This window comes from Sphaerodactylus townsendi, linkage group LG05, assembly GCF_021028975.2.
Source record: "Sphaerodactylus townsendi isolate TG3544 linkage group LG05, MPM_Stown_v2.3, whole genome shotgun sequence".
Lineage (NCBI taxonomy): Eukaryota > Metazoa > Chordata > Lepidosauria > Squamata > Sphaerodactylidae > Sphaerodactylus > Sphaerodactylus townsendi.
In genome coordinates, this window is record NC_059429.1 from 73,392,586 (window position 1) to 73,420,584 (window position 27,999).

The 27,999-nt window shown below is 45.9% G+C and overlaps 1 protein-coding gene across 2 annotated transcripts in view; it reads left to right on the forward strand.

Annotated features, from left to right (window-relative positions):
* The window catches only part of PTCH2 (patched 2), a 66,837-nt gene that overhangs the window by 25,799 nt on the left and 13,039 nt on the right, over positions 1 to 27,999 (forward strand). For both annotated transcript variants that reach the window (XM_048496948.1, XM_048496947.1), the window contains exons 3-12: positions 3,331 to 3,520; positions 3,840 to 3,909; positions 5,278 to 5,369; positions 13,288 to 13,483; positions 23,369 to 23,490; positions 24,868 to 25,015; positions 25,853 to 25,984; positions 26,108 to 26,263; positions 26,922 to 27,014; positions 27,132 to 27,257. In XM_048496948.1, the coding sequence (XP_048352905.1) occupies positions 3,331 to 3,520; positions 3,840 to 3,909; positions 5,278 to 5,369; positions 13,288 to 13,483; positions 23,369 to 23,490; positions 24,868 to 25,015; positions 25,853 to 25,984; positions 26,108 to 26,263; positions 26,922 to 27,014; positions 27,132 to 27,257 (1,325 nt within the window). The remainder of the gene's footprint in view (positions 1 to 3,330; positions 3,521 to 3,839; positions 3,910 to 5,277; positions 5,370 to 13,287; positions 13,484 to 23,368; positions 23,491 to 24,867; positions 25,016 to 25,852; positions 25,985 to 26,107; positions 26,264 to 26,921; positions 27,015 to 27,131; positions 27,258 to 27,999) is intronic.

Genomic DNA, 27,999 nt, shown 5'->3' on the forward strand with positions numbered 1-27,999 from the left:
GCAAGATCCCGGGGGCCAGGACCTTTGATGGAAGAAGCGTTCCACCAGGCAGGGGCCAGAGCTGTAAAGGAGCTCTGGCCAGGTGGAGACCAACCCATTATCATCGAGGCTGGGAGTCACCAGTAAGTTGGCCTCTGCTGAGCATGAGAGGCCTATTGAGACATATGGTGGAGGCAGGTTCCGCGAATTACGGAGGTCCCAGGCAGCATAGGGCCTTAAAGGTTAACACCAACACCTTGAAAATGATTCCGGAATTCCAATTGGTAACCAGTGCAAGCCCAGTGAACTTACAGGGTAATATGTTCTCCCCTGGCACCTAATGTGAACACTCTGGCCTTGTAGCTGCATTTGGACCATTTTAATTTCGAATCAGCGGGCCTTGAGAGCCAGTAGAAGTTGCAATAAGTCAGCAGCCACAGGGTGCATGGACCACAGTGGCCAGGTCAGCTTGGGAAGGGAAGGGAGCAGCCGTGGGGCTGGCGTAGATGGTGAGAGCAGCGACCGGGTTATATATGGGCACCTGGTCTCCATAGAAAGAGACAAATCCAGGTGGACCCCCCAGATTCATGGACAGAGGGCTGGTGCTATAGCCCCCTCCCACACCGGCGGCTGAAAATCCCCAACCTCCCCCCCCCGTCCCAGCCAGAGGATCTCCGTCTTTGCTGGATTCAGTTTCAGCCTGAATCCAGGCTGAAACTGAATCCAGGCTGAAACATTGACTTTTCTAGCAGGATGTGGCCATGCAGGGGGACCCCACATGGTACCAATGACCATTGATGGGGAGGTGCCTGAGATCTGATCTGGCAGTAGTTTGGAACTCTGCAGCTCCAAAAAGATTCCCCCCCCAAACTCCACCAGCATTGTGGCCCAGTGTTTCCCTCCCTGCCCTTATGAGGATATTTGAACACTCTTGGGAAGTCTGTGGGAACGGTGCAGGGTATCACTAGAGTGTATGTTTGTGCAGTATATGTGGGGTGGAATGGGGGATAATCCAATCTAACACTTCAAGCCAAAGCAACAGTACAATTGGGGGTTTGATCAGGAGGGAGAAAAACCTTTTGCATGAAAAAGGAGAGGGCTTCCTTTGTTAATTGGAGTAAAAAAGAATTTGCATAGGGCTCCTCATTAACATGCTCACTGTTGCTACCTCCTGTATCCCAGTGTCCCCTCCTCCAGCTTTGCATCAAACAATGCTTCCCTCTCAGTGCAAGGGAAGGGTGGGGTGGGCAGGCACAGTTTAGGGGGGGAGAGCTGTGGCATACAGAGCAAGGGCACCTTGTTTAATCCCCCCACCCCCAGACAAGAGAGCTCCCCACGTAAACCATTCTTGGCAGCCTCTCTCGTTTTGCCTTGTCTTTTCATGTTGCTCCCTGGTTAATTAGGGTGTTGGAATTTGAGGCTTCCTCATTCTCCTTTGAAGCTTCAGATTGTCCTGTTCCAAATTAACCCTAATTACAAGGAATATCTCCCTCTGCCTTCCTTTCTTCACAACACTTGCGTATGCACTGTCATTTCTGCTCCAACGGTTGTTAATACATAAATAAATGCCTCCGCCATCCACCTCGCTATCATTCCACCTAGGCCACAAGAAGGTTGCTGAGAGGACAGAGCCTTGGGTCACTTTCTAGTTTAGACAGAGGGGCTCACTATAGGTGCAAATGCCATCAAGGTTTTCTGACTTGCCAGGTTGGGTTGTGTGTGCCTTGCTGGCTTGTCTGCCCTGGATAGCTTACAGCATGAAGCCATGCCCCCTGGCAGTTGGGCTGTGTGTTTTAAGTCTGTCTGATGCAGGACTCATCCAATTTTGGGGAGCCATTTTTGCCTGTGGTTTCGATGTTTGGACTGAGCATGTTTCCCACCCTTCCTTCACATTCTGGTTGTTGGTGTGGTTTCTCTCCTGGGTGGCCTAGTCAAGATCAGCACAGCTCAGCATGACTTCTGTGCCTGGCCTCCCAATGGTTTGGATTCAGCCTCTGAAGTGACGCTCCCCTCCTGACACTCCTCATTTCAGATGCACAGTGTATGTCTCCTCTCTGTGTTCTTTGGCATGGCCTCCGCCCTCATTGGCATCCCAGCTGTTCCTTGGGAGAGAGCAGGGTGGAAACAAAAAGTATATCTGTCAGTCAGTCAGCTTTTTTAACTTTTTCAGCAGCCACAAAATATTAGAATTTGAACTTTAAAATGTCACAAAATAACAAGTCGGAGACAGATAAAATTGTTAGTGTCAGCATTGAGTTCTTAGTAAAAAATAGAAGCACAAGTCAGCGTTGACTTCAATGGGCTTACAAGGGTAAAGCTTTGCTTAGGATAGCACTGATAATTTTAAATGAAATTCCTAGAATGAGAGAACACCAAATGAGAAATAGAATTATTAGACTGAGGCGTTTCTTTTCATATCCTAATTTTCTGTTTCTGAGTTTAAAAGCAAAGTGAGCCATAGAGATTTTGACATTGCAAATAGAGAGCAGGACTACATGCTTACTAATATTTTTAAAAGATTTGTGCAATAGTTACCCAATATGAACCATTATTGGAACCATGTGAACAGTGGAGTGGTGGTTAGAGTATTTCATTAGGATCAGAGAATCCCAGGTTTGAATCACCACTCTGCCATATATGTTTGCTGAGTAACAAGGTTGCCAACTCTAGGTTGGGAAATTCCTGGAGATTTGGGGAGGGTAGAAAGGTTTGAAGAGAAGAGACCTCAGTGGGTAATATGTTTTTGAAAGATGGTACTGACAAAATTAACCCATCAAATTAGATTAACAAAAAGTCAATTAAGTGCATGCTGTTTCATGCTGTTTGAAATTCACCATTTATATGTTTTGCCAATCAACACTCAACTTTTCAGCCTCCATCTAGTACCAGGAATATTTCCATGTTTCCTGCTAATTTTGTTTGTTTTTGGTTTTACCCTTTGTTATATTTTTTTAATATGAATAAGACAATAATAATTTTAAAAGAAATTTGATTGGATACAAGTTTGTTAGGCTGAAATCTTGTTCATACTTACTTGGAAGTAAGCCCTACCGAATAAAGTAGGACTTACTTGTGTGTAAGTATGTATTGGGATTGAACAAATAACTAATCCATGTTAGACACAACAGTACACTCTTCAGTCTTCAAATAGAGGGAAAACACAGCCTTTCAGCACTTTTATAATGTGAAGAAAAGTTTATGCATGTTAAAGGCTGACTAACAGGCATGATGCAATCATATGAAGACCCAGTTCTAGTGTCTCTCTTGGTGATGAAATGAGGTATCCATCTTAAGGGACAACGATAAATGAGTGGTACAATAACTCCAGAGTCTCCTTTTCTCTCCCCACAGAGGGCAGCCGTGTCAGCCAGGAGCTTCGATATACAAAAGAGAAGCTAGGAGAAGAATCACTTTACACATCCCAGATGCTCATACAAACTCCCAAACAGGAAGGAGAAAACATCCTGAATCCAGAGGCCTTAGGAATGCATCTCGAAGCTGCTTTGGCTGCCAGCAAAGTGCAAGTCTTACTGTATGGAAAGTAAGTAAAAATTGGAGCCTATGCTAAAGTACAGTATTAATAACATAGAGATTTCCTTGCTGGATTATACTATCTAATCCAGAATTTTGTTACAAACAGTGGTCAGCCAAGTTTCTTTGGACACTCACATGCATGGAATGAAGGTGATATCCTTCCCTCACTTTTTGAATCCAGCATCTGGTATTCAAGATATGCTGCTCTGGTACATGGAGGTTCCATTTAGCTATCTTGTATTACCTAATACTTCTCACTAACACAGACCTTGCGTCAGGGATTCCTGCAAAGTTCTGATATTCATAACTTTTGCTTTTTCTCTCAGATCTTGGGATCTCAACAAAATCTGCTACAAGTCCGGAGTCCCCATAATTGAGAATGGGATGATTGCACGGGTGAGTCACCAAGGGAATGTATACATCTTCAGAAAACGGGATGCACAGGTATTCATGGGAGAGAGGTAGATTTGAGTAGCATCATAGTGACCAACAGGTTTTGGGGGTATAAACATTTGAGAGTCAAATATGTGGGATATGTGGGCTCTGGAGAGGATATCCAGGTTGCTATGGAGATAGGATGCAATTTTCAAAATAGGGATGCTGTCACAATGGAGTAGTTTCCCAAAGTATCTTTCCAGGTATTTAGTTCTTAGTGCTTCTGCGTAGAGTGGACATACTCCTTTTTGATAGAATTCTCATTCTGGTAACAGTCATTCCTTCCTAGTTGAGATAAGATAATACTCTGAGGCCTTATTTTCTTTCTAGCTGTGTCCTGGGGGTGTAGGAAGAGGAAAACTCATTTGATCTTTGCCCATTTGCAGCAGAAACTGCCCCTTGACTTTCCACTCTGCATGCTGGGATAACAGGAGAGTGACTCTGAGTTCTGGAAAAACCTTTTATTCAGTCAGCAAGCAAATCCTTCCTTGTATTAGGCTGGTTCCCTCAGGGCCAAATTAGACATGGACTGTGTCCTTGTGATCAACATGGGGACAATGCTGCCATTTTAAAGCCTAAAATGGGTTATTTGAAAATGCTATGAGGGCCCAATCCTGATCCTCATCACTTTTCAAACGCCCAAACACCACCTCACCCTAAAAGTATTTGGCACTTTAAAAGGCACAGGATAAGGGAAAGAACTCTTGTCTTGCCATTCTGCAGGTCCACACAGCAGTTTTAAATCACCCTTTTTGGTCTTTAAAATAGCAGAATCACACAAGGCGCTGCCACTGCTAGTTCGGCCCTCAGGATCCAATTGGCTGGATTAGTTTATTTAGCCAGCATGGAGTTCCCAGGCCTTTCCTGTTTGAACTAAGGAATTTGAATTGGAGATATTGGTTTTTTGGATCCCAGAGCAATTTGCTACTCCAAACAACTGCAAGGATGAGAAAAGGGAGCTGTAAAATGTGTTTGTTTTAAGACCAAGTTATAGTAGGACAGGTCTTGTAGAGAAGATACACCAGTGGTGAAATTAGATATGGGGTTAAGCAGGTCAAACAAGGGAAAGCCCTGGTTACATTAGGTGGACTGTGAAAGTGAGTTCATGCAGGACTATTCAGAGCCACTGAAATCCCCCAGGCAAATACTCCCTTGGAGTTTCTTTCACATGACCCTAGATCTTAAACCCTAGATCTTAAACATTAAACATGGAAACAAATCATATAACTTTCCTGGAGCTGGCACCCTGGCCCCTCAGAGTGACTAGGGTCCTTCTTGTCATACTTGAACTTGTGGCTTTTCTTTATGACTCTCCGTTGTCATCCCCAGATGATTGAGAAGCTCTTTCCCTGTGTTATCGTAACGCCATTGGACTGTTTCTGGGATGGGGCCAAGCTGCAAGGGGGTTCTGCGTACCTCCCGTGAGTACCTGCTTTTCTGGAAGATTTTTCTGCCCTGTTATGATTGACTTATGAATTAAAACTTGTTTTAAAAGGTTGTCTGTGTTTTAAATAGACAGCAGAAAAATTGGGGATTACTGGCTTTCCAACAACACTGTGCAGTTCCACTGGAGATACCTGGAGCCACTGGCTGCCTCCTATCTCTCTCCCACTGAACAGAAATACTGCCACCCCAATCTCTTGGGGCTCTCGTAATGTGAAGTAGTTATAGTGGTAATTATAGCACGTGTCTCACAAATCCAAAGCAATTCATATGTGTAATTGCAGTAATCTGTATAACGTAAATGTAACATGTGTGACAGTAGCGCTCTTCCCACATTAAAGGGAGCAGTGCTGAGGCTTAGAGAAAGGTTCTTGCCTGAGGTCTTATGCTGAGTTCATTTATAAATTGAGATTTGATTTGGGATTTTGAGCTCATAGCTCATGTTCTCGATCTCTCTTTTGAGTATTTTGCAGCATTCAATAAGGAAAAAAATACCTGAACTTGGCTGCTATTATTGGGCATGTTGGGAGGTGGAAAGCAGTTCAGACCATGCTAAAGGTTATGCCTTGGGGAAATAAAGTAAGTGAACTGTCCAGTTACACTGGTGATCTCTTAACAGCCCAACCCAAAGGGGAGGAGTAGAGCAGTGTTTGTGGATGATGGTACTGCTGTCCTGCCTCCCAAGAGGCAATCAGCATCTCAGGCGCTGGGGGAGAAAGAGAAAGTCCTTTCTCCCCTGGGCAAGTCCATAGTGAAAGATGACTTACGCCACCGTTTTTGGTGGCTCAAGTCTGTGTCACTGGGAAGGGACATTCCCAGGCTGAATGCCCCAGAATGCCCCCCTCCACACTCTCACAGGGATTTGCAATGACAGGCAGCTGTCACAGGGCCCAGCTTCCAGGTTTGGGTTCCTTGTGGCTGGTGCTGAGGTAAATCCCTTGGGGCTGGCATCTGTACCAATTTGCAAGGCACTGGTGGCACAGGCACCAGCACAACCTTCTTCAGCTTCCAGTGTGACTTTATCTCCTCCCCCTTTGGATTGCACAATTGAGCTGCCAGCATCCATACCAAAATTCTGTTCCACTATGAAGTCAGTGCTGGATTGACCTATGTACCTCTCATGTTAGGCTGGGTTGACCTGGGCAGGTCCTTCCTGTTAGAAACTATAGTTGAGGATGTTGGAAGTGGGCCCCTACTAAGAGACATGTTTTAAAAAGCATTTGGCAAAATGTTTTCCTGTGCAGGTAGTAATAGGAACTTACTGAGTGTCTCGATTCTTCACCCCTTTGGACAAGGTTATGTTTTACCCATTGCTGGACATTCAGCATGCATTTAGTGTTACTATGTGTATGGGGAAACTAAGGCTGATAAAAACTGAATTTCCTCAAGGTCATTTGTAAGAGCGATGAGGACAAAGACTCTCGCTGTATTTGAGCAGAAGCTTTTAATTGGCATCTTTTTTAGAAGGTTGGTGCAGCACAGGAGGAAGCAGGCGGTAGCATTGCTCCAGAACTGCAGTGGTAGCACCACCATGTCCCTGAGACCTCCCATCTCCCTATCCCTCCAAAATGTAGCCAAAGGTATGTTGTCCAGCCCCCTCCCTCCGTTCTGCAAGGCCAAACTGAAGAGTTGCAGCAAGCCGTGGGTGGCATGACAGTGTCGCATCCTCCAGCCTGCCCCATAGAATTTGGGGAAATGTCCACAGCCCCAGTCTTTGCTTTCTGCCCTGTTTCCAAATCAGAGGAAAAACACTTTCCCTCCTCATCTGCCCCTCCCCAAAGTTTCTACTTTTAGGCCAATTGCTTTGTTTTGTTGCTCCTGCTGCCTCGTAATTATGTTTCTATTAAGGTGTACAAAATGGGGGATGGACGGGGAGAGAGGGTAAAGATGTGGGGACCAGCCCCTCCAGAGGCCCTGGGGGAGGGAAGGCTAGGAACAATAGCCAGCATTCTTTCTGTTTACAAGTGTGTTTGTCCATAAGGGGCCCTGGAGACTTATGCTTTGTCAGCAAACGGCAACACCACGTATTCTCATGCTAATGATACTTTGAAAGCTCCAAGTTGTCTAACAAATGGAATAGTAGCTTTATTCAGCCTGCTGCTGAGAGAAAAGGGACAGTGATGGAGGGAGGAGAAAATGGATTTTGTGAAAATAAAAAGAGAGGGATTTTAATATCAAGTTGCTAGGAGAGAAAGAATTGGGTTTCCCTTGAACTCGGCAATTGCCGAAATCCAAGGTGTGAGTTTTTAACAGGACAGCTCCCTTGCATCCCACTAAAGTTACAACACATAGCTGCTGGGTTTATGTGCAAGGCAATTTATTGAACAATCAGGGAGATTTCCCCTTTACCCCCGAGCATAGAAGAGTTTTAAAATAAGAAATAAATTGGGTGTAGAGTTTGTGACATTAGGAAGCCCACACTCATTAGCTTCCAGAGCCTCTCTTTTTAAAACAGATGAGGTGTGAGGTTTCAAGAACATACTCTACATAGCAACTCAGGTTCCTGTGCAACAAGGGCAGCTGGCAAGGAAGTCAGGTTTTTCTTGCACTTTCTGGAGCCTCCCCCAAAACAAACTTAAGCCACTTTTGTTTTCTGTCTTACCTCTAGGTTCCATGCTTATTTGTAAGGTCTTATATCCCGCATCCCATCCCACAAAAAATTCACACACATCCCAGAGTTTGCTTGTGAATGGTTGGAATGGGGGAGTCTGTCCCCCAGGTCCAGCTTCCGCTTCAGTTCAGCTGAGGGTCTCTCTTCCCCCTCCCTCCTTTTAATGCAAAGGGAGCGAAAAGTTGGGAGAACAAAGGGCAGCAATCTATGGAAAAACAAAAGGCCCGACTTGGCTCAGTGAAGCAAGAAACAGCAGATAAAAGAAGCTCTCTTTGGGAGCAGGAGCTGGGCTGTTTGGAATGTGGGAATCGGGCAAGTAGGAACCTTCTTGGGACCTGGGGCTTCATGAATGATTGGGGTGATTCTGCCCCAAGCATGACAAGACTTTTGCTGCCTGCCTGGTACAGCCTTCCTCATCTTGGGAATTTTGGTTTTTTTTTCTTTCCCTTTAAAAAAGAAAAAAGTAAGGAAACCCATTCTTCATGCCATTCATTATGTGGGAAACAACCCGCTGAAGGCTCATTTGCTCCTTAAAAGTGCATCTAGCAGAGTCTTAAGGGGAAACTTTACCCATCAAGGCTTCCAGGGGTTTGACAACATTGAGGGTCTACGCATCATAATATCCTAAGTACAACCTAATGCAGTGGTGGCGAACCTATGGCACGGATGCCAGAGATGGCACTCAGAGCCCTCCCTGTGGGCACGCGCAGAGTGCCCCTCCCCCCCATATCTAGGCTGGCCTGGGCCGCTGGGCTCGATTATTAGCATTAAACCTAAGACCTAGTTTTGGGGAAGCAGTGTAGGTAACCCTGTTAAGCGCTATTAAACCCCATTGATTTTTATGCGAAGAACTAAAGCACGATCCTTTACCTGGGAGTAAGCTCGGTTGCTGGCAATGGGGCTTGCTTCTGAGTAAACCCTCCTAGGGCTGTGATTCACCCGTTGGAAGAGTTGCATGGTTGCTTCAAAGCAAAGCCACCGACTCCCACCAAGCTTATTCCTGAGTAACGCACGCCTTGGAGCCAACTGTTTTTTCTAAACTAAAACCTCAGTATTCAGGTTAAATTGCCGTGTTGGCACTTTGCGATATATAAGTGGGTTTTGGGTTGCAATTTGGGCACTTGGTCTCGAAAAGGTTCGCCATCACTGACCTAATGGACAGAGACCAAGAAAAAGAGTCGCTTGTTTCTCAGAAATGAGCCTACATGGGCAAGTCAACCTGCATGAGGTTGCCAGTTAATTAGTCAAGTACAGTTAGTCAAGTACAGAGGTTGCCAGTTAGTTAGTCAAGTACAACCTGCATGAGGTTGCCAGTAGTTAGTCAAGTACAGATGCTCTTGTTAATTTTTTTTTAACTGTATGTGTGGGGGATCATACCTGTCAAACTTTTCCCTGGCACTGAGCTATGACATACACAGACATTCAGAATTTAAGTTGATTCTTAGGGGGACTGTTGCAGCCCCACCCGCTGTGGAGAGATGTAAAGGAATACTCTTTACTTCCTTGGGAAGGAAAGAAGGTTGCCTAAGCCTGTAAATACTCTGGGTGCTGAAAGCTGCAGCTGCTAGGTCTCTTGTCCTGTTTTCCCCAGCACTAGTCCTCCCTCCCTTTCTCCTTGCTGTTGTCAGCAAGACACAAATATTACCCTCAGTAAACGAAAAAATAAAGGTGGACAAATGCATCAGTAATGGAATCAGGTGGGACAAATAGTGGGAATATTCTAAGCAGTGGTGGGATTCAGTAGTTTCGCACCACTTCGGCAGAACTGGTTGTTAAAATGGTGCTTGTAAACAATCAGTTGTTAAATTATTTGAGTTTCCACCACCAGAACCGGTTGTTAAATCATTTTAATCCCACCACTGATTCTAAGTGGTTTATAGCATTAAAGCTTGTAGGTAAGAACTTCCTTTCAGAAGAGACTCCAGTCTTGTTGGGAAGAAGCTTATGCAAGTCAGTGGAGAAAACAATTGCTGGATAGTAACTGGTTACTAAAATAAAATGCAAATATTTGTTTGGGTTGTAACTACCCTTTCAGTCCCAGAGAACAAGATGCAAAATGTTAGAAACAGCTATAGCATACTGGGTGTGAACATATTCTCTGGCCATTTTTGCCCTCAGATGTATCAAAACCTTTGCGCCTGCCAACAGGTGAGGATCCAGGCATAGCTGTCAGTCTTTCTCTGGCCAAGAGGAAAATTTGCACATCTTACCTTGGGTGGAGATGGGGGATTGATCAGAGAACTTTAAAACTCATGGGTGTTACTTTTATTTGAAACTTTTTAATTAATCAATTCTGCTTTAGGAGTTGGAAGTAATAATTGAGAAACCAAGTAAACTAGGCTAATTTCTGTTGTTCCTTATTGGCTTTGAAACAATTCTTGCTACCTTTCCTTTGACAAACATTGGTAGGGTTAATTTTCCATGTGTCACCAAATGCAACCAGTTCTCCCCTTTTCTGATTGTGCCCTCAACTAATTCTAGATCACATTTTTTAAAGTTATAAGCCAGGAATTGCAGTCTCTCTTGGAATCCAGTAGTCAGTCTTGAAAGATGTGGTCTGTGCAATGGATACCTCCTACCCTCTCCTCCATCCAGGAAATCTTTGTGGTTAAAAATGGGATTGGAAAAAGCAACAGTTTCAGCTCTTTGCTGAACCACTCCTCAGAATCTTCCCGCATTGTCCCCAGTGCCTGTTCCACTGGATTACTGCTTTTTCTCACAGTTTAGGTCATTGTCAGTAAAATTAGGAAAGGAGCAAAGGGTGGACTTTTTATTAGTGGTCAGCTGGTCTGTGGAATCTACAGTCTCGTAATTGAGGTAGACAGAGTTTGAACTGAATCATTTGGGGGAGTAGGGATGGAAAACTCCAGGGGTAGAATAGATCATGGTGTTGAATTTGTAGGAGTAGGACCATCTCTATAGTTATCTGCAAGTATGACAGGTGAGTCTGAGACCTTCCTGAGGTACATTATTCCACATCGGCCCATTGAGACTATTGCATCTTGAAAGGCTATCCTTTTTTCAGGCAAGAGCAAAATGCCTCTTCTTCCACCCTTCTTCAAAATGAGCTTATTATCTGTCCCCCAAATGCAAATGTTCAATTTATTTATTTATAGTTCATCTTTCTCATTGAAATTCAGAGCAGATTACACAGTATAAATCTGTGCAGTCAATAGAATAAAATCTGATAAACCAAGTAGGATTATAGTAACCCAAAAAAAGCACATTAGACATGACATGTTAACATTGTCAAAGGATGGAATTACATAGATAACAATATAGTGAGATAAAGTTAATACCTACGACAAACAGATAACATACGCTGAATACAGTAGGTAACATATGCTGAATACAGTAGTCCCCTTATTGTACACGACAACATAAGTATATGCCTGTATGTGTGTGTACACACACACACATACACACATACATGCAACACACATATATGTCTGCATGGAAGTCTACAGTGGACACTCTACTCCTTCCGTCTCTTTGATAATTGATCAAAAATTTCCTACTGATTCTGAGGTATGCCATGATGCTCCCCTATCTGTACATGACCTCAGACTTGTGCGCACACACATTCTCTCTCTCTCTTTCTCTCTCTCTCTCTCGCACACACGCGCACACACATGCTATTCTAGTCCTGCTGGAGGAGGCACTGTCTGGTTCCCTGGGAGCTGGCACTCCAAACCAGATGCCAAATGAAAGCAGCGTGCTTGATCCTGTTATGCATGGGGACAAAAGGAATGAAGAACTATCCCAGCATTTCACTGAGGCCTCCCAGCCCTAAATAAGTCTTGTGCAGCCAGTCAGGGCAATTAATGCCGCTGTGGTAACATCTTGATAGAGTCAGTATAAGAACAGCCAAGACCTGCATGTGTGGAAAGAGGCAGTACACTGTAATTTCCCCTTCTGTGATTGGTATAGAGAGAAGGGCAAGGGAAGCACAAACTGGGATTGTGCATTATGATTAACAGCCAGACCTGTACATACTCAAATACATTATGCTTGGATAATGGTTTCTGTGCCCCTTCTGGGGTTGCATTGCCTCTCTGTAGGTGAATCGTAACTGATTGAATGCCCACATTGAATGGTGTCGGCATAGTGTCCATTGATGGGACCAGGTTCAGCCTTACAAACAGGTTCACACAATTACTAGCCTGTTTTTTTTTAAAAGAATAGTCTTCCTATCAACACACAAGCATTTAAAAAACAAATGCTTAAGCTTTAGTTTCATACTTTACAAAACATAGGACCCAGTTGCTCTGAGAGTACATTTTTAAAAAGAAGAAAATCCAAATGAAAAAATGAAACACTTGGTGATTTTAAAAAACAAAACAACACTATATTCAGCAAAGCAGAAAGGATCATGTTCAAAAAACTTGGCCATAGCTTCTTAGGACTTTCACTTCAAGTTTCCCCTTCACACATTCTGAGGCTTGATTTAAATGTGATACATGTAAGGCAAAAGAATTTACCTGCGGACTTTGCATGTGTCCAGAGAGCCAGCGTGGTGGAGTGGTTAAGAGCAGGTGGATTCTAATCTGGAGAACCGGGTTTGATTCCCCACTCTTCCACCTGATCTTCCACCTTATCTGGTGAACCAGGTGTGTTTCCGCGCTCCTACATTCCTGCTGGGTGACCCTGGGCTAGACATAGTTCTTTGGAACGCTCTCAACCCCACCTATCTCACAAGGTGTCTGTTATTGAGAGAGCGTGTAAGCCTTACAGGAGAGAAAGGTGGGGTATAAATCCAAACTCTTCTTCTTTTGTTTAAACTGAGTCTCTTTCTGTTCAAAGCAGCTACAGGTGTTTAGTTAGACAAGCAGCAGAACACTGACCCAAGGTCCAGGTCTCCAGCATGTTAACGTAGCATTTATAGCTGCTTTGCATGGAAAGCAACTCAATTTAAATGAGCAGCTGGATTCTTACAGGACTGTTTTACACATGCCAAATAAAGTTCTTTCAATCCACTTTCAGTGGACTTTGCAGCTGGATTTTACTGTGTGAAATGGTAAAATTCACTTGCAAATGATTGTTGAAGTGCATTGAAAGTTGAATGAAAGTCACTGTTCAGCATGTGTGAAAGTGACCACAAAATTGCACAAGGCAATCTTTTCCTATCCCAGGCCTGATTGAAGGTATTTTTAAAAATCCTCAGACACCCATTTATAACAAAACTGTGTACAGTTTGCAGATGAACATCCATATATGTTCTCTTCCTTCCCATCCTCTTTCATTTGAGCCAACATTAATGTCAAACATTTGTTGTATCTCTACAGGGGCCGACGGGATATCCAGTGGACCAACTTGGACCCTATTCAATTGATGGAGGAGCTTGGTCAGTTTGCCTCACTGGAAGGATTCAAGGAAATGCTGGATAAGGCAGAAGTTGGCCAAGCCTATATGGAACGACCCTGTCTTGACCCCTTTGACCCTGAGTGTCCTGCCAGTGCTCCCAACAGCCATAGCCGAAAAGTGAGTTTGAACTAGGAATATTTCCTAAACGTTGTGTATGTATTTAAAGAGAGGGGGCCTAGGTGTCTCAGAGAAGATATTAATTAGTAAATCTGCATTTCAACTGTACCACTTTATACTACTGGTGAGGCTATGGTGATGGAATGTTCCCTGTAAAAATAGTGTGTGTGTGTGGGAGCATTCTACCAAGTGAGTGTCATGTCTCCTGCTGTTTTTGAGAACTAGGCTATAGAGTCTTCTTATCTGAGAGTTTCTGTGTTTGTAGCGAAGAGCCTATCTTTATGAGGGGAATTTAAATCCTATTTGAATCTTCCACACGCTTCTGTCTACTTTCTGCCTATCTCTTGACAATGGATCTGCTTTGAATGTCACACTAGCCACAACTATGCAGATTTGACACAGCCTGCCTCCCTCCCGCTTTTTGGCTGTTCACTTCCTACTGCAATGTTACAAAGAGTCTTGCCTGCTTTCACCTGGGGCAGATTAGGGCTTAGGCTGAAAGTTTTGCATCTTTAAATTCTGAGATTTGTGAACAGCTTAGGTTATGAAGACCTCCACATTCGACAGAGTCACCATGATGCATGAGTGACAGAGAGAACATATCTAACTGCATTGTGTGCCCTTTTTCATCCATGTGTCTGATTCTCTTTTAAGGCTCTATTCCATGTTACTGCACTTATCTATGTACATGGCTGCATAGAAGCATTATAGATGTTCACCTGTTTTGTAGATGTATATCTATGCAGATTTGTTTCACTTGCTGTGGAACCCGAGGAGGTGCACTGGCACTCAAATGACCTGTTAGATGCTAGTCTACATTGAAAATGGTGTCAAATGGTGTCAAAACTACCCGCATAGAGCCCTTTGGGAATGAGGCGGCCTATAAAATCAAATAAAGAAATAAATTGGTTATGATGCATCAGCATTTCAATGAGCAACAAGTCAAGCTGCATTAGCTTCTTTGGAGCTTGGCTGCCAGGGCACTGGCAAGATCTAGGCCACTTGTTTCTAAAGCCTTTTCTCTAAGTTCCTGACTCCTTATGTGTATTAGGTCCCTGGAAAAAGTATTGCCTGGAATGCTGGCTTGAAGTGCATCAAGAGCTACTTAGAAATATGCATGATTTGAGAACATTCTTTAATGGTCCAGGTGATATTCTGCACCTCCCATAAAAAAGCAGGATAAAAGACTAAAAGCTGCAGTAAGATATGTTGGACAGCTGCTGTCATCTGTCTGTAACAGCCTGGCTGTAAAAACAGAAGTGGTGATTCCACAAAGTGTGTTCATTAGGAATTCTGAATACTTTGCAGAATGGATGCAAACTTTGCCATCTGTGCAAAGAATTTAGCAGATGACAAACGTTAATCAGGGGCAAGAAGTTTACTGGCAAATTCCATTGATAAATGAGGCAAAAAATATAAGAGTGTCATTAATTGCTCTTCTGGTGGCTGTTCAAGAAGGAGGTAATTTATCTACCATTCACAGCCTCTGCTTCAAGGCAGTAGCCAAGGTACACATGAAAAACATTGACACAAGACTGATATTGCCAAAAAAATGAACATTTTGTCTACAAGAAGTGGAGAGGATTCTCTGACCTGGACTCTGTGGGGAGTGACAGTGGACTAGTAGATCCGCAAAACTCTTCAGATTATAACACCTGTGCTAAACAATAGGATTGCTTCCTAAATTCTTGTCGTGGCCAGGAACCTCTTTTCAGGCATTGTGTGTCCCAAAGGGCAGAACTAACTTTTCCTTAGTTTTGCCATATATGTGAGTGTGAGGGGGGGGGGGGGGACACGTGGAATGTGTGGCTCTGTGCCAGGGACGCAGAGGCTGGGCTGACGGTACTGATCCAGGCAGACGCAGTGCAAGTGCTGGCCAGCAGGTGGTCATAGTTTGGAATGTATCCCAGAACAGATGGCAGCTTAGAAGCTTTTGGAAAGGAGGAGGGGGAGGGAGCAGCGCACACACACAGCACATATGACCAAGGGCAGGCACAGGGAGAGGGAGGATGGGGTTGCAACCATAATTCCACATTTCCTGGCTTGAAAGCCAGACTGTTATCATTATGGCTATCCAGTTTCTCTCTCCGCCACCACAGGAGCAGGAAGGAGCTGACTTTAAGATTGAAGGGAACACCCAGTGTGCCTGCGGGCAAGTGCTTGCACACATATGCTCTCACACAGAAAACCACTGACTCTTTCAGTCCGAATGGATTTTGCAAATGCAACTCCTGGACCAAATGCTAGGAACTTCTTTTTGCTATATTTGCTCATCTTCTGCAGCCTTGACGAACCAAAATAGTTCTCCATGAGCTCTTTAATATCAGAGCTAGAGAATCTTAGCTACCTGTGATTTTGCCTTTTGGTTTCTGTGCATAAATATAAGAACATAAGAACAAGCCAGCTGGATCAGACCAGAGTCCATCTAGTCCATCTCTCTGCTACTCGCAGTGGCCCACCAGGTGCCTTTGGGAGCTCACCTGCAGGATGTGAAAGCAATGGCCTTCTGCGGCTGTTGCTCCCGAGCACCTGGACTGTTAAGGCATTTGCAATCTCAGATCAAAGAGGATCAAGATTGGTAGCCATAAATCGACTTCATAAATCTATCCAAGCCCCTTTTAAAGCTATCAGCTAAGACACCCAAATCCCTTTCCTGGTCTGTGACTGAGAGAACTGACCCCTGTAGCATGTATGTGAAGTTTGGATTTTTTGCCCCTATGTGCATCACTTTACATTTTGCTACATTGAACTGCATTTGCCATTTCTTAGCCCACTCACCTAATTTATCAAGGTCCGCTTGGAGCTCTTTGCAATCCTTTGCGGTTCTCAACACACTACATAATTTGGTATCATCTGCAAACTTGGCCACCACACTACCCACCCCTACTTCCAGGTCATTTATGAATAGGTTAAAGAGCACTGGTCCCAAAATGGATCCCTGGGCGACACCACTCCCTACATCTCTCCATTGTGAGAACTTCCCATTTACACCCACTCTTCTACTGGAGGCGGGGAATATCTTGCATGGGTATCTTCTTCACCAATTGCAAGGAGGCAGGAACTACTCAAAATAAACACTTCCTGTCGGGTTAGTCCAGCCTCTAAGCCTCAGTATTCTTTCCTGCCTGCAGGGAGTGCAGGGTTTTTTGCTTGCTCCTTAGGGAACCAGCAGTGTGGTGTTAGTGTGGTGTGTTGTTGACTCTGTCTGTCTGTTTTCACCATCGTTAAAAAATAATAGTTCTAAGGTGAGGTTCAGGACAGATAGGGCAAACTAATTAGGTGAGCGTAGGAGTTTTTAAAAAAGCTTCCCGCCTCTTCGTGCGAGGACTGCCTCCATCATGGCGACGGGATCCTTCACCCCGCCTCGAGGAAGCTTCGCACGCTCGGCCGCCGAGGGAACTCGCGCGGCCAGGAGCGCCTCAGTGGCGCAGCCGCCCACAGTAACAGCGCAGCCGGAGATGCCTCCGTCCAAGAAGAAAGCCTCGCGCAAAGGCACGAAGGGCGGAGGCGACGCGGACGACCCCGCTCCCAAGCGGGCCCGCGGGCAGACGGCTGCAGGGAGCCAGACGCCTTCCGAGGGCGTTGCCAGTCATGACGGCTCCTCGACCGGTTCCTCCTACCCCATGCGGGATTCGGAGTCCCCGGTCCCACCCCTCCCCCACGAAGACGAAGACATCTCTGGGCCGGCGGCGGATGCCGATGGTAGGCAAGAGTCGGGCCCCTGGGGGGAGGGGGAGGAGGTGCGCAGCGGCACCAGCCAACAGCCAGACCCTGCGGCGGAGGCCATTGCAGTCTGGCAGAACGCCCCTCCAGAAGCGTTCACGCGCTTCATGAGAGCAGAAATCGATAGGGCCCTAGAGGCCAGAGAGAGAAACGCCCCGAGTGCCGTTCGGGCGCGAAAACAAGCGGCTGGCCCCTCCTCCCTAGCGGATGCTGGGGGAAGAGCACGTTATAGAAGCCCCTTGGAATTTCCCGAGGAAGAAGACTCCTCAGATGGGGAAGAACAGACGGGGGAAAGGTTTTCAGACACAGAGGAGGCGGCCATAGAAGCAGTAGAACAATCGCCGAGGCTCTTCAAATTGGAGGATCTCCAAATGCTCATCTCCAAGTCTATCTCGGCGCTAGACCTCCACGATCAGGAGGGAGCGGTTGACCCACCCACCAATCCAGACTTAGACACTGCCCCAGTTAAACCTGTTAAGGGCTTCCCCAAAGGGAAAACAGTCTACTTTCCTCCAGACCAAGAAGGGGAAAAATACTTCCCAGTCCCAGAGTATTTTGTGGGACGCATCAAGAAGGAGTGGCTTAAACCAGCCGCTCATAAAACACTCCCCCCCTCCTTTAAGAAAACCTATCTATTACCCCAACAGTTCCATAACATGCTTCAGGCTCCTCCAGCCGATGCCCCGGTTGCAGCCCTCCATTCAGGGGATCTGGTGGTCAAGGAGGGAGAGGGAAATATCAAGGACTCCCTTGATAGGAGGTCCGAAGCTGCTCTGAGAAAATCGCACGAATGGATGGCCACGGCAATTAAAACTGTGACCCCGGCATCCACAGTCTCCAGAGCCAGCATGGAATGGCTAAAGAGGATCCTAGAAAGGCTTCCAGCCCTAGATTCAGCCACCAGGGAGGGAGTAGAGCGAGTACTCACTGCCAGTGCATTTATAGCCGACGCCACGCTAGATGCCATTGCCCTAATTGCAAGAGCCATGGCTACGAGCATGATCGCTAGACGCAACACCTGGCTACACCCCTGGCAGGCGGACACGCGTTCTAAAAACGTAGTGGCTGCTTACTCTTATTTCGGAGAAAACCTATTCGGTAGACAATTAGAAAGAGTGCTAGTTGAAACTAAGGATAAAAAGAAGGCCATGCCCAAGTCGGTGAAACAAGAGAAAAATAATCCCAGCCCTCGCACCACCTTTCGCTCCAACAGAGTGTTGCCCAGATTCCCAAGGGAAGGGAACAAACAGGGGTGGCAGCAACAAAGTTCCTTTCGGAACAAAAGCTTTCCGAGAAACAACAGCAAGCAAGGGAAACCTTTTAAACCAGAGTTTAAAAAACAATGACTATCAGGAAGTCCCAATAGGGGGACGTCTAGCCAGGTTCAGCGCAGCCTGGCAGGGAACACACATAGACAGATGGTCCAGGGAAGTGGTTCAGGAGGGCTACGTGATAGAGTTCCTAAAATTCCCAAAACAACAATTTATCCCCTCTCCAATCTCAAGAGTTGGGCCCAAGGCAACAAAGACCCGCCAGGCAGTAGCTCATCGCATGGCTATTCAGGCAATAGAGCCAGTGCCCGTGCAGGACAGGTTCTCAGGAACCTATTCACACTTTTTTACAGTCCCAAAACGAAACGGGGACTGCAGAGCAGTGTTGAACCTGAGGACGGTCAACAAATACATTCGGCTACCAAAATATCGCATGGAAACTCTCCGAACCATTTCTCTGGCCCTGCAACACAACGAATTTCTGACTTCGCTAGACTTAAGAGAAGCTTATTTACACATAATGATTCACCCAGCCCACAGAAAATTTCTGAGGTTCGCAGTGGACCAACTACATTTCCAATACTGGGCTCTCCCGTTTGGGCTGGCTACAGCCCCGAGAACGTTCTCGAAGATACTCCTGGGTCCCATCGTACGTCTGAGAGAAGAGGGGATCCACATCCACCCCTACTTAGACGATCTTCTGATCAGATCAAAATCCAGACCACAGGCGATCCTAGACGTCACCAGGGTGCAGGAAGTGTTACAAGCATATGGGTTCCTAGTCAACCAGGAAAAGAGTTCAGTGATCCCATCACAGAGGTTAGAACATCTGGGAGCCATCCTGGACACAACCACAGACTCTCTTTTCATTCCTCCAGCAAAAATTCAAAAGATCCAGCAAGCGACGTCAGCTCTACTAGCCATGAGCCAACCATCACTGCTCAAGGCAGCCAGCCTTCTGGGCATGTTCATCTCAGTAATGGACCTGAACCAGTGGGCACGTTTCCACGCACGGCCCCTACAGCAACTACTACGCAGATTCCAATGGAACATCATCCAAAAACGGGACAAGAAAATCACAATGCCAGTTCTGGTCCGCAAAAGCCTGAGGTGGTGGCTCATCAAGAGGAATCTCCAGCAGGGCAAACGCTTCCTACACGGAAAATGTCTGCAAATGTTCACGGATGCCAGCCTCCAAGGCTGGGGGGCCACCCTCGAACAACGATTCATCCAAGGAAAGTGGTTGCAAACGGAGAAAAACCTCCCAATCAACGTGTTAGAAACCAGAGCTATTTTCCTAGCCCTGACGCACTTCCAAACACAACTGCAGCAGCGGCACATTGTAGTCAGGACCGACAACGTAGCCGCCAAGATGTATATAAACAACCAGGGGGGGTCCAAGTCCCCACAACTGCACCAGGAAGTAGTAAGGATCCTAGTGTGGGCGGAGGAAAACCTCCTATCCCTGGAGGCTCAATACATCAAGGGAAAATTAAACAGCCAAGCAGACTGGCTAAGCAGACAGCAGGTGTTGGAAGGCGAATGGCAACTAAACCCAAGGGAATTCCAACGGATTTGCAAGAGATTCGGAACACCAGAAATAGACCTCCTGGCATCCCCAGAAAATGCACAAGTACCAAGGTTCTTTACAAGACACTTCCACCTGTCGGCAGTGGGCACGGACGCCCTGACAGCACAGTGGCCGAATGGACTGCTATACGCATTCCCGCCCTTTCCACTAATTCCGCGTCTGCTGAGAAAAATCCAGCTGGAAAAGGCGACAGTCATCCTAGTGGCCCCCAGGTGGCCAAGGAGGCCATGGTTCTCCACGATTCAACAAATGGTCGTGCAGACGCCACTGACACTAACTCCAACAGTGGACCTGCTGATCCAGGGCCCAATCTGCCATCCGGATCCATCGTGGCTAAACTTGACCGTGTGGCTTGTGAAAGGAGAGGCTTAATAGAGAAAGGCTACTCAATCAAGGTCACAAATACTATTCTCGCGGCGAGAAAAAAGTCCACCATAAATATATACAATACTTCTTGGAGAACGTTCGTACATTGGGCCAACGCAAAGAACATAGACCCGGAAAAACCCTCCATCAAAGATGTCTTGGAGTTCTTACAAAAAGGCTTTGACTTGGGCTTGAGAAGTGCCACGCTAAAACGCCAACTGTCAGCACTGTCTACTGTATGCACGCTTAGGAAAGGCACCTCAATCGCAAACCATCCGGACGTTACGAGGTTCCTCAGAGGGGTGACACTTTCCCAACCCCCGGTGGTCCACAGGTTCCCCTCTTGGCGTCTTCATGCTGTCTTAACAGCTTTGACAAAGCCACCCTTCGAACCCATACAGTCAATTCCCCTGAGATGGGTGCGGATGAAAACGCTGTTCCTGATAGCACTCACTTCGGCCAGGCGAGTGTCGGAACTACAGGCATTGTCTTCCAACAGGAAATTCTGCATGTTCCACTCAGACAAGGTAGTTCTACGGCTAGACCCGACATTCAGCCCAAAGATCCACTCCACATTCCACCTGAAACAGGAGATTGTTTTGCCAAACTTTATGCCCAACCCTAACCATCCCAAAGAAAAATTGTGGCACAACTTAGATGCAAGGAGAGCCCTCAAGGCTTTCCTAATCAGATCAGAATCGGTAAGACAATCAGAATCACTATTCATTAACGTAAGCCCACCCAAATTGGGCTTACCTATGTCAAAAGCAGCCATTAGCACTACGTTAAAGGCAACGATCATAGAGGCATACAAGGCACAGAACTTGCCTATTCCCTCAGGAATCAACGGCGCATTCAATCAGAAGCGCGGCAGCGAACGCAGCATTCCAGAACAGTGCATCTGTGGAAGAAATCTGTAAAGCCGCCACCTGGTCGTCTGCGTCATCCTTTGTTCGACACTATAAAATCAATTCCTTGGCCGCTTCCGACGCTATGGCTTTCGGAATGGCAAGGGTCTTCGGAAGAACATCATTGGGGATCTGAGTGCTACCCACCCCCTGTTTCTGGGGGACATCGCTCTGGGAGGAATCCCATGCGAAGATATTTCTCCCCGCCTCCAGTAGAAGGGTCCATTGAATACTTACTGTGAAGGGCCTTTCTACTGGACAGCTAGGGGAATATCTTGGCCCTCCCTGGTCGCTATCAGCCCCCAACGTGAGTTCTTCCTGGGAGAAGTTAGAGTTCCTGCGGAGCAACAGTTTACAGTTGATAGTTTAACAGTTGAAAAGTTCAGGTTGATCTTCCTGTTGTCCATGTCGTATGACTGCTTTGCCAGAATGGATACTGAGGCTTAGAGGCTGGACTAACCCGACAGGAAGTGTTTATTTTGAGTAGTTCCTGCCTCCTTGCAATTGGTGAAGAAGATACCCATGCAAGATATTCCCCTAGCCATCCAGTAGAAAGGCCCTTCACAGTAAGTATTCAATGGACCCTTTGCTTCCTGTTTCTTAACCAGTTTTTAATCCATAGGAGGACTTCTCCTCTTATTCCTTGATTGCTGAGTTTTCTCAATAGTCTCTGGTGAGGAACTTTGTCAAAAGCCTTTTGGAAATCCAAGTAGACAATGCCCACTGGTTCCCCCTTATCCACATGCCTGTTTGCACCCTCAAAGAACTAATATCATCCAGGATTGACGGTCTAGCATTCATCCGCTTGGCATCGGCCAAATAGGTTTGTTATTCTTGGTGTTGAATATATGGAAATCCTGCTGGGAGGTTATGTAAAGTGAATATACAGGAGCGAAAGATACGATCTGTGTGCTTTTGGAAGCTGCTGGAGATATGTTATACCCTAAGAGATGTGTGTTTGGATCTAAGAGTTTTCTGATTTTTTTCATTGCTTGGGTGTTTGTTGAACTGCATCTTCCTAGATGTGGTTTGCATTGCTGCATTAAAGGCTGACGGATCAACTGAATGTTGCAGTGTGATGCAGCCAAACATTTTTTTTGGCTTGATTCTTTAAGAATGCTTAGATCAAGACAGAACCAGTATGGAATGCTGTTACATAAAAGATAGAATTTCCTAGACCCCCTTAACTCAGTTTTCTGCCAATGCACAGGGATGGTGTGCTTTATAAACACTTTGGAACTCTTTATATGTAATTATGGCAGTGGCTTTGGAAACCATGTTTTTCCATTTTGGACAAGCAAGAAGGCACCAGTATGTCCAAATAATGGTTGTATCCAGCAGTCTGTCTGTGGAAGACCACTTCAGATGCAGATATCAGCCACAGCAGTCCCTTTTGACCCCTTCAAAGATGGTTCTGGGCATCAGGGGACTTGCATAGACCCAAAGCCACATGCATCAGGGAACTGAAATGAGAATGGGGGGTGGAGGTAAAACCTCCCCACTGCTGCACCCGCACAATTTTGCTAGACACTTGTTACCATTCTTTCCTCTGAAAATGTATCCTGCCTATCTTTTAAAAAATAAAAAATACTAATATTATTCCAGGGCTACAGTCACTGAGCTGAAATAGGGATTATGATTGCTAGATTTAAAGGTACATAGCAGAGAGCAGAATGTATCCTCTCCAGAAAGAATCTCAGCCTCACCCTTCCCCCAATTAATAACTAGTTAAATGACCATCTCTTGTGATGTTTGCAGGTGCTGCAAGGCTTGATGCTGGCTGAATCTATGCAACTCACCTGTGCGATCCTTTGGTTTTTGTTTCATAGGCCAGCTCATCTAAAGCTAAAGCAAATAGTCATTTATTCTGAATCATGACTTCCTCTTCTTTTTTGCTGTAAATTTGTGAGCTGGTACAAGAGCTAGGAAGCAGAAGTATGCAGAGTGTTACAGTGTTCAGTACCCATCTAAACACCCTCAGTTAATGCTGTCATTTACAGTCACTTCATCTTGCTTCTCTCCCCAGGTACCAAATATTCCCTCTGAGCTCACAGGTGGCTGCCACGGCTTCTCTCAGAAATACATGCACTGGCAAGAGGAGCTGATCCTGGGTGAAACAGTGAAAGATTTCCAGGGCAAACTACAGAGGTATGTGTGTAGGTGGAACTGCATGCCCATCAGAGGTCTCTGACCGTAAATAGCTGAGGAATTCTTCCTGCAAGGTGGATGTCTTTTCCCTGTAAGATGGGCAATTAAAGACAACAGAGTTGCTAACCTTGAATTGTATTTGGGAGGAAGGGGGTATTGCTTCTGGGAAGTGACTAGACTCTCATTCGTCCTCTTTTTCATGATTAGGGCTAGTAGTGAGCTATATCCTGAGCCAGTCTGTAACTTGATGCCTCTGAGGTTCATATTTTTGAAGAAGCAGGGTGCATGCCCTCAACCTAACCCTAGGAGCAACTGGCAGGTGTTCCTGAGCTGAGGGATTTTTGCTGATCCCTGAAACTCTGATTGTTGGCATTCCTTAAGTCCAGAAGCTATCCCTAACCCATAATCTGACCTTTCCAGCTGACGTATTTCCCATCTCACAGGGCAGATGCCTGCTGGTAGCAATCCACCTCCCTGATCCTAGAAAGAAGCTCCAGTGTGTTTATGCTAGTATGAATTTTGGAACTGGGTGTATGCACCTCTGCTCTGCACTGCACACTGCTTATTGTGATGGACTTTTGCTCAACTTTGATGCAGGCTACTGTAACTGACCATATGTTGGGGCTCATTCTGCACATTTATGTAGACAGTATCGTCATGGAGTTTTCTTGCACCACGTTGTTCCTGCCAGGAATACATTTCTGATGTACGGGAGTGTCCTTTGAGTTTCTCAGCATGCCAAAGGGTTGCAAAAATTGGCTAAGCAATGGAAAACAGGGCTGAGAATAAGTGCTAGTTAAAGGTTGCTCCTGATGTTACCTATTCTTGGTCTCTTGATGCTCATATGTGTATATTGGAAAGCTCAGAAGCATGTATGAGACATGCTTGAGTCTTGCGAAGTTGCAGTATCTAGCCAATTCTAGCAGTTTTCGTGAATGTTTTTATTGCAACCATTTGGGCTGCTTTTACAGTACTTGCATACTTCTCTTCTTGTATAGGTTGAATGTGTGGGGGGTGAACCAGGTGTGCAAATTGGTTGCCACCAGTACAAGCCACAGGCCTGATAGCAATTAGCTGTGCTTCTTTTCTCATATGCCGCAGTTGTTCGGCAACTATTGAGCACATTGGTTCATTTTATGCATGTTTAACAAGGGAGGAAAATATCTACAAGAGCCTTGACAATGGACTTACTGATCACTTGTAGAATGGACACTGGAGGAAGCTGGAAACCAGGGTTTCTAGCTTCAACCTGTAGCACTGGAAAAACTGTGGGTTCTCAGACTTTATATATAAAGTTAAAAAGAATCCCATGTCCTTTCCATTACCTGCACTGTGAGCCATAGAAGGTATCTCTGAGTCACCTTTTTCCCCCTCCAGAGCTGAAGCATTACAGAGCATGTTCCTGTTGATGAGCCCACGGCAGCTGTTTGAGCACTACCGGGATGATTATGAGATTCATGACATCAGCTGGAGTGAGGAGAAAGCAGCTGCTGTCCTAGAAGCCTGGCAGCGGGAATTTGTTGAGGTGAGATGCAGCAAAGGGTGGCAGAGTGGGCAATGGCACAAGCATGGGGACTGCATGATGCAAGTGAGATGTGAAGAGCAGGACAGCGTCATGTGGGTGACAGAGCAAATGCATGGACAGGGGCTAAAAAGGGTGATGGTGGAAGGGAAGATGCCAGAAAGAGGTGTAGAAGTGCACAAAGGTCCATGGATGGGCAAAACATGGGGATGGGTAGCAAGAGAATTAGAAATGGGGGTATCATGCAGGACTGCATGTAAAGATGTGTTTGTGAACACGTCTGCTTCTGAGGTTTTTGGGTTGGAAGAGCAGGGAAGTTTTTCCAGACTTGAAGTGCGATGATCAGTTAGACAAATAGTGTAGAACTTGGTCTATTATAATAAGAAGAACTCTTTTGCATCTTATGATTCTTTGGCCTGCTGACACCACATCAGTTAGGAAAGTTCATTCCTGGCCTGCTGACACCACATCAGTTAGGAAAGTTCACTCCTACAAGCTAGTATGAAGAAGTCTCATGACGAATAGCTCCTGCACAGTGAAATGGATGGACGTGAACGGTATGTTGGGTGGAAGGCCAGAGAGCAGATGCTTCCCGGGATGGTGTTCAGATACAGTCAGTGCTTGTGAGTGGAATCAGTGTTAAATGTAATTGGATGAATTTGTTGGGAAACAGGCTATTTATAAGTGGATTTTTCAAGAGAGTGTGCAGGTGGCAGTTTTGTGGTAGGCCTGTGAACAAATCTTGTGCACGTGAGAAGGATTGATGCATGAATGGGAACAAAGCTGATTCGGTTACAGTGCTCCTCTCCCAGTTAGTTCACATGCCTTGTTTCTTCCCAGTTGGCCCAGGAATCCCTCCCTGCAAATTCCTCCCAGACTATCCATGCCTTCTCCACCACCACGCTTAATGACATCATGAAATCCTTCTCAGATGTGAGCGCCATCCGCGTTGCAGGCGGGTACCTCCTGATGGTGTGTAGCAGCCTTTTCCTTCCTCCCTCCCTCCCTCCCTCCCCCTGCTCCATTATGGGCCATTGTGTTGCTTTCTCACTTGTATCCTTCTCCTCAGTAACTATGATTCTCATCTCTGTGCAGCTGGCATATGCCTGTGTCACCATGCTGCGCTGGGACTGCTCCAAATCGCAGGGTGCTGTGGGCCTAGCAGGAGTTCTTCTCGTTGCCCTTTCAGTGGCAGCAGGACTTGGACTGTGCTCCTTACTGGGAATCTCTTTCAACGCAGCGACCACACAGGTGTGAAACTCATTGGTTCACTTTGAATAGGTCCATCGTGTTCTGTAAACAGCAGAATGTTCCACTCACTCACATTTCTCATACTGCCTAATTGTCCTTACCCAATATTAAAAGATGCTGTGTGGCAGAAAGGAGTGTCACAATTGAACACTTTCCTTTCAGACTTGGGGCTGTCCCTGAGATTCCAGCATGGCCATCACAGTACCTTCATCTACCATTGGATTCTAGCCATCTTTTCATCCAGAAGGACCGCAGAGGATAGCCCCAGAGTCATAAGAATAGCTGTGTTAGAGTTCATTGCCCACTTGCACAGAGGCAAGCTAACTATTGAGGAATGTGGTTCAGGTAGACAGCACAATTGCACCTCAGCCTCCCTGCTTGCAAGGCCAGGAATAGGTGTAATAAAACCAAATCCAGGTGCCTCAGCTGTGTGTCATGCCTTGTGCTTCAGCTAATCTGACTTTGGAAAAATATGGGCATCACTGAGACCTTGAGCATAAATGCAGAAATAAACATTTGCAGTGGCTCTGAAACAAACTCCAAAGTCCCTCACTCCTTTGTATTGGCTATGCTGTCCCTGAATAGCCCAACATTTGTATTTTGTGTGAGAAGTCCTGACTGTGCCCCTCTGACCATGTTTCTCTCCATATCTACATAGGTGTTACCTTTCCTGGCACTGGGCATTGGTGTAGATGACATGTTTCTCCTGGCGCATGCCTTCATTGAGACTAGCCAACACATCCCTGTCAAGGTGAGAACATTTCCCTGTTCTTGCATCTGTATTTGGGTTCCTGAGTACTGCTGATGCATGTTCAGTCCCAACCTTCCAGCCTGTGCTAATTGTTTCCATTCCTTCTTTCCAACACAGGAACGGACTGGTGAATGCTTACGGCGTAGTGGCACCAGTGTAGCGCTCACCTCTGTCAATAACATGATTGCCTTCTTCATGGCTGCTCTGGTGCCCATCCCAGCTCTGCGAGCCTTCTCTCTGCAGGTAAGCCCTCCCCACTAACATGAATAGAAACATTAAAAGAGTTGGAAAAAACCTCCAAGGTCATCCAGTCCAACCCCTGTACAATGCAGGAAATTCTCAACTGCCTCCTCCCACACACCCACAGTGATCATTGCTCCATGCCTACAAGATGGCAAACAAACCTCCAGGATCCCTGACCAATCTCACCTGGAAGAAAATTGCTTCCTGACCCCCAAGTGGTGATCAGCATTACCCTGGGCATATAAGGAAGGGCCATAAGAACTGAGCACTGACACATCCTTTCCTGCCCTCCCTCTCATGGTCTGCCTAAGTTCACAGAATCAGCCTTGCTGTCAGGTGGCCATCTAGCCTCCACTTAAAGAGCTCCAGTTAAGGAGAGCTCCACTCCCTCCCAAGGAAGCTTGTCCCATTGCGGAACCCCTCTGTTAGGAAATTCTTCCTAATGTTTAGCCAAAACATGCATATCTGTATCCAGTGTGTGTACACAAGAGCCTTGTCCTTACAACTCATGGTAGGGAAGCCCTATTTTCTCCCTCTGAGTACTCCCTCCCAGCAGGTATATCTGTCATCTATACTTGCTAGATAATATTTTCCTATGAAAAATAAGTGGTTGTTTCTCTGGGGCCATTTCTGCGCGGCCTCACAAGCAGAACATAGTTGACACTGGTGCACCCCCTAGGCAATTCTCACAGAGAAATCTGCAAACTACCCCATGTACCCCAGCAGCCCATGTGGGACCACT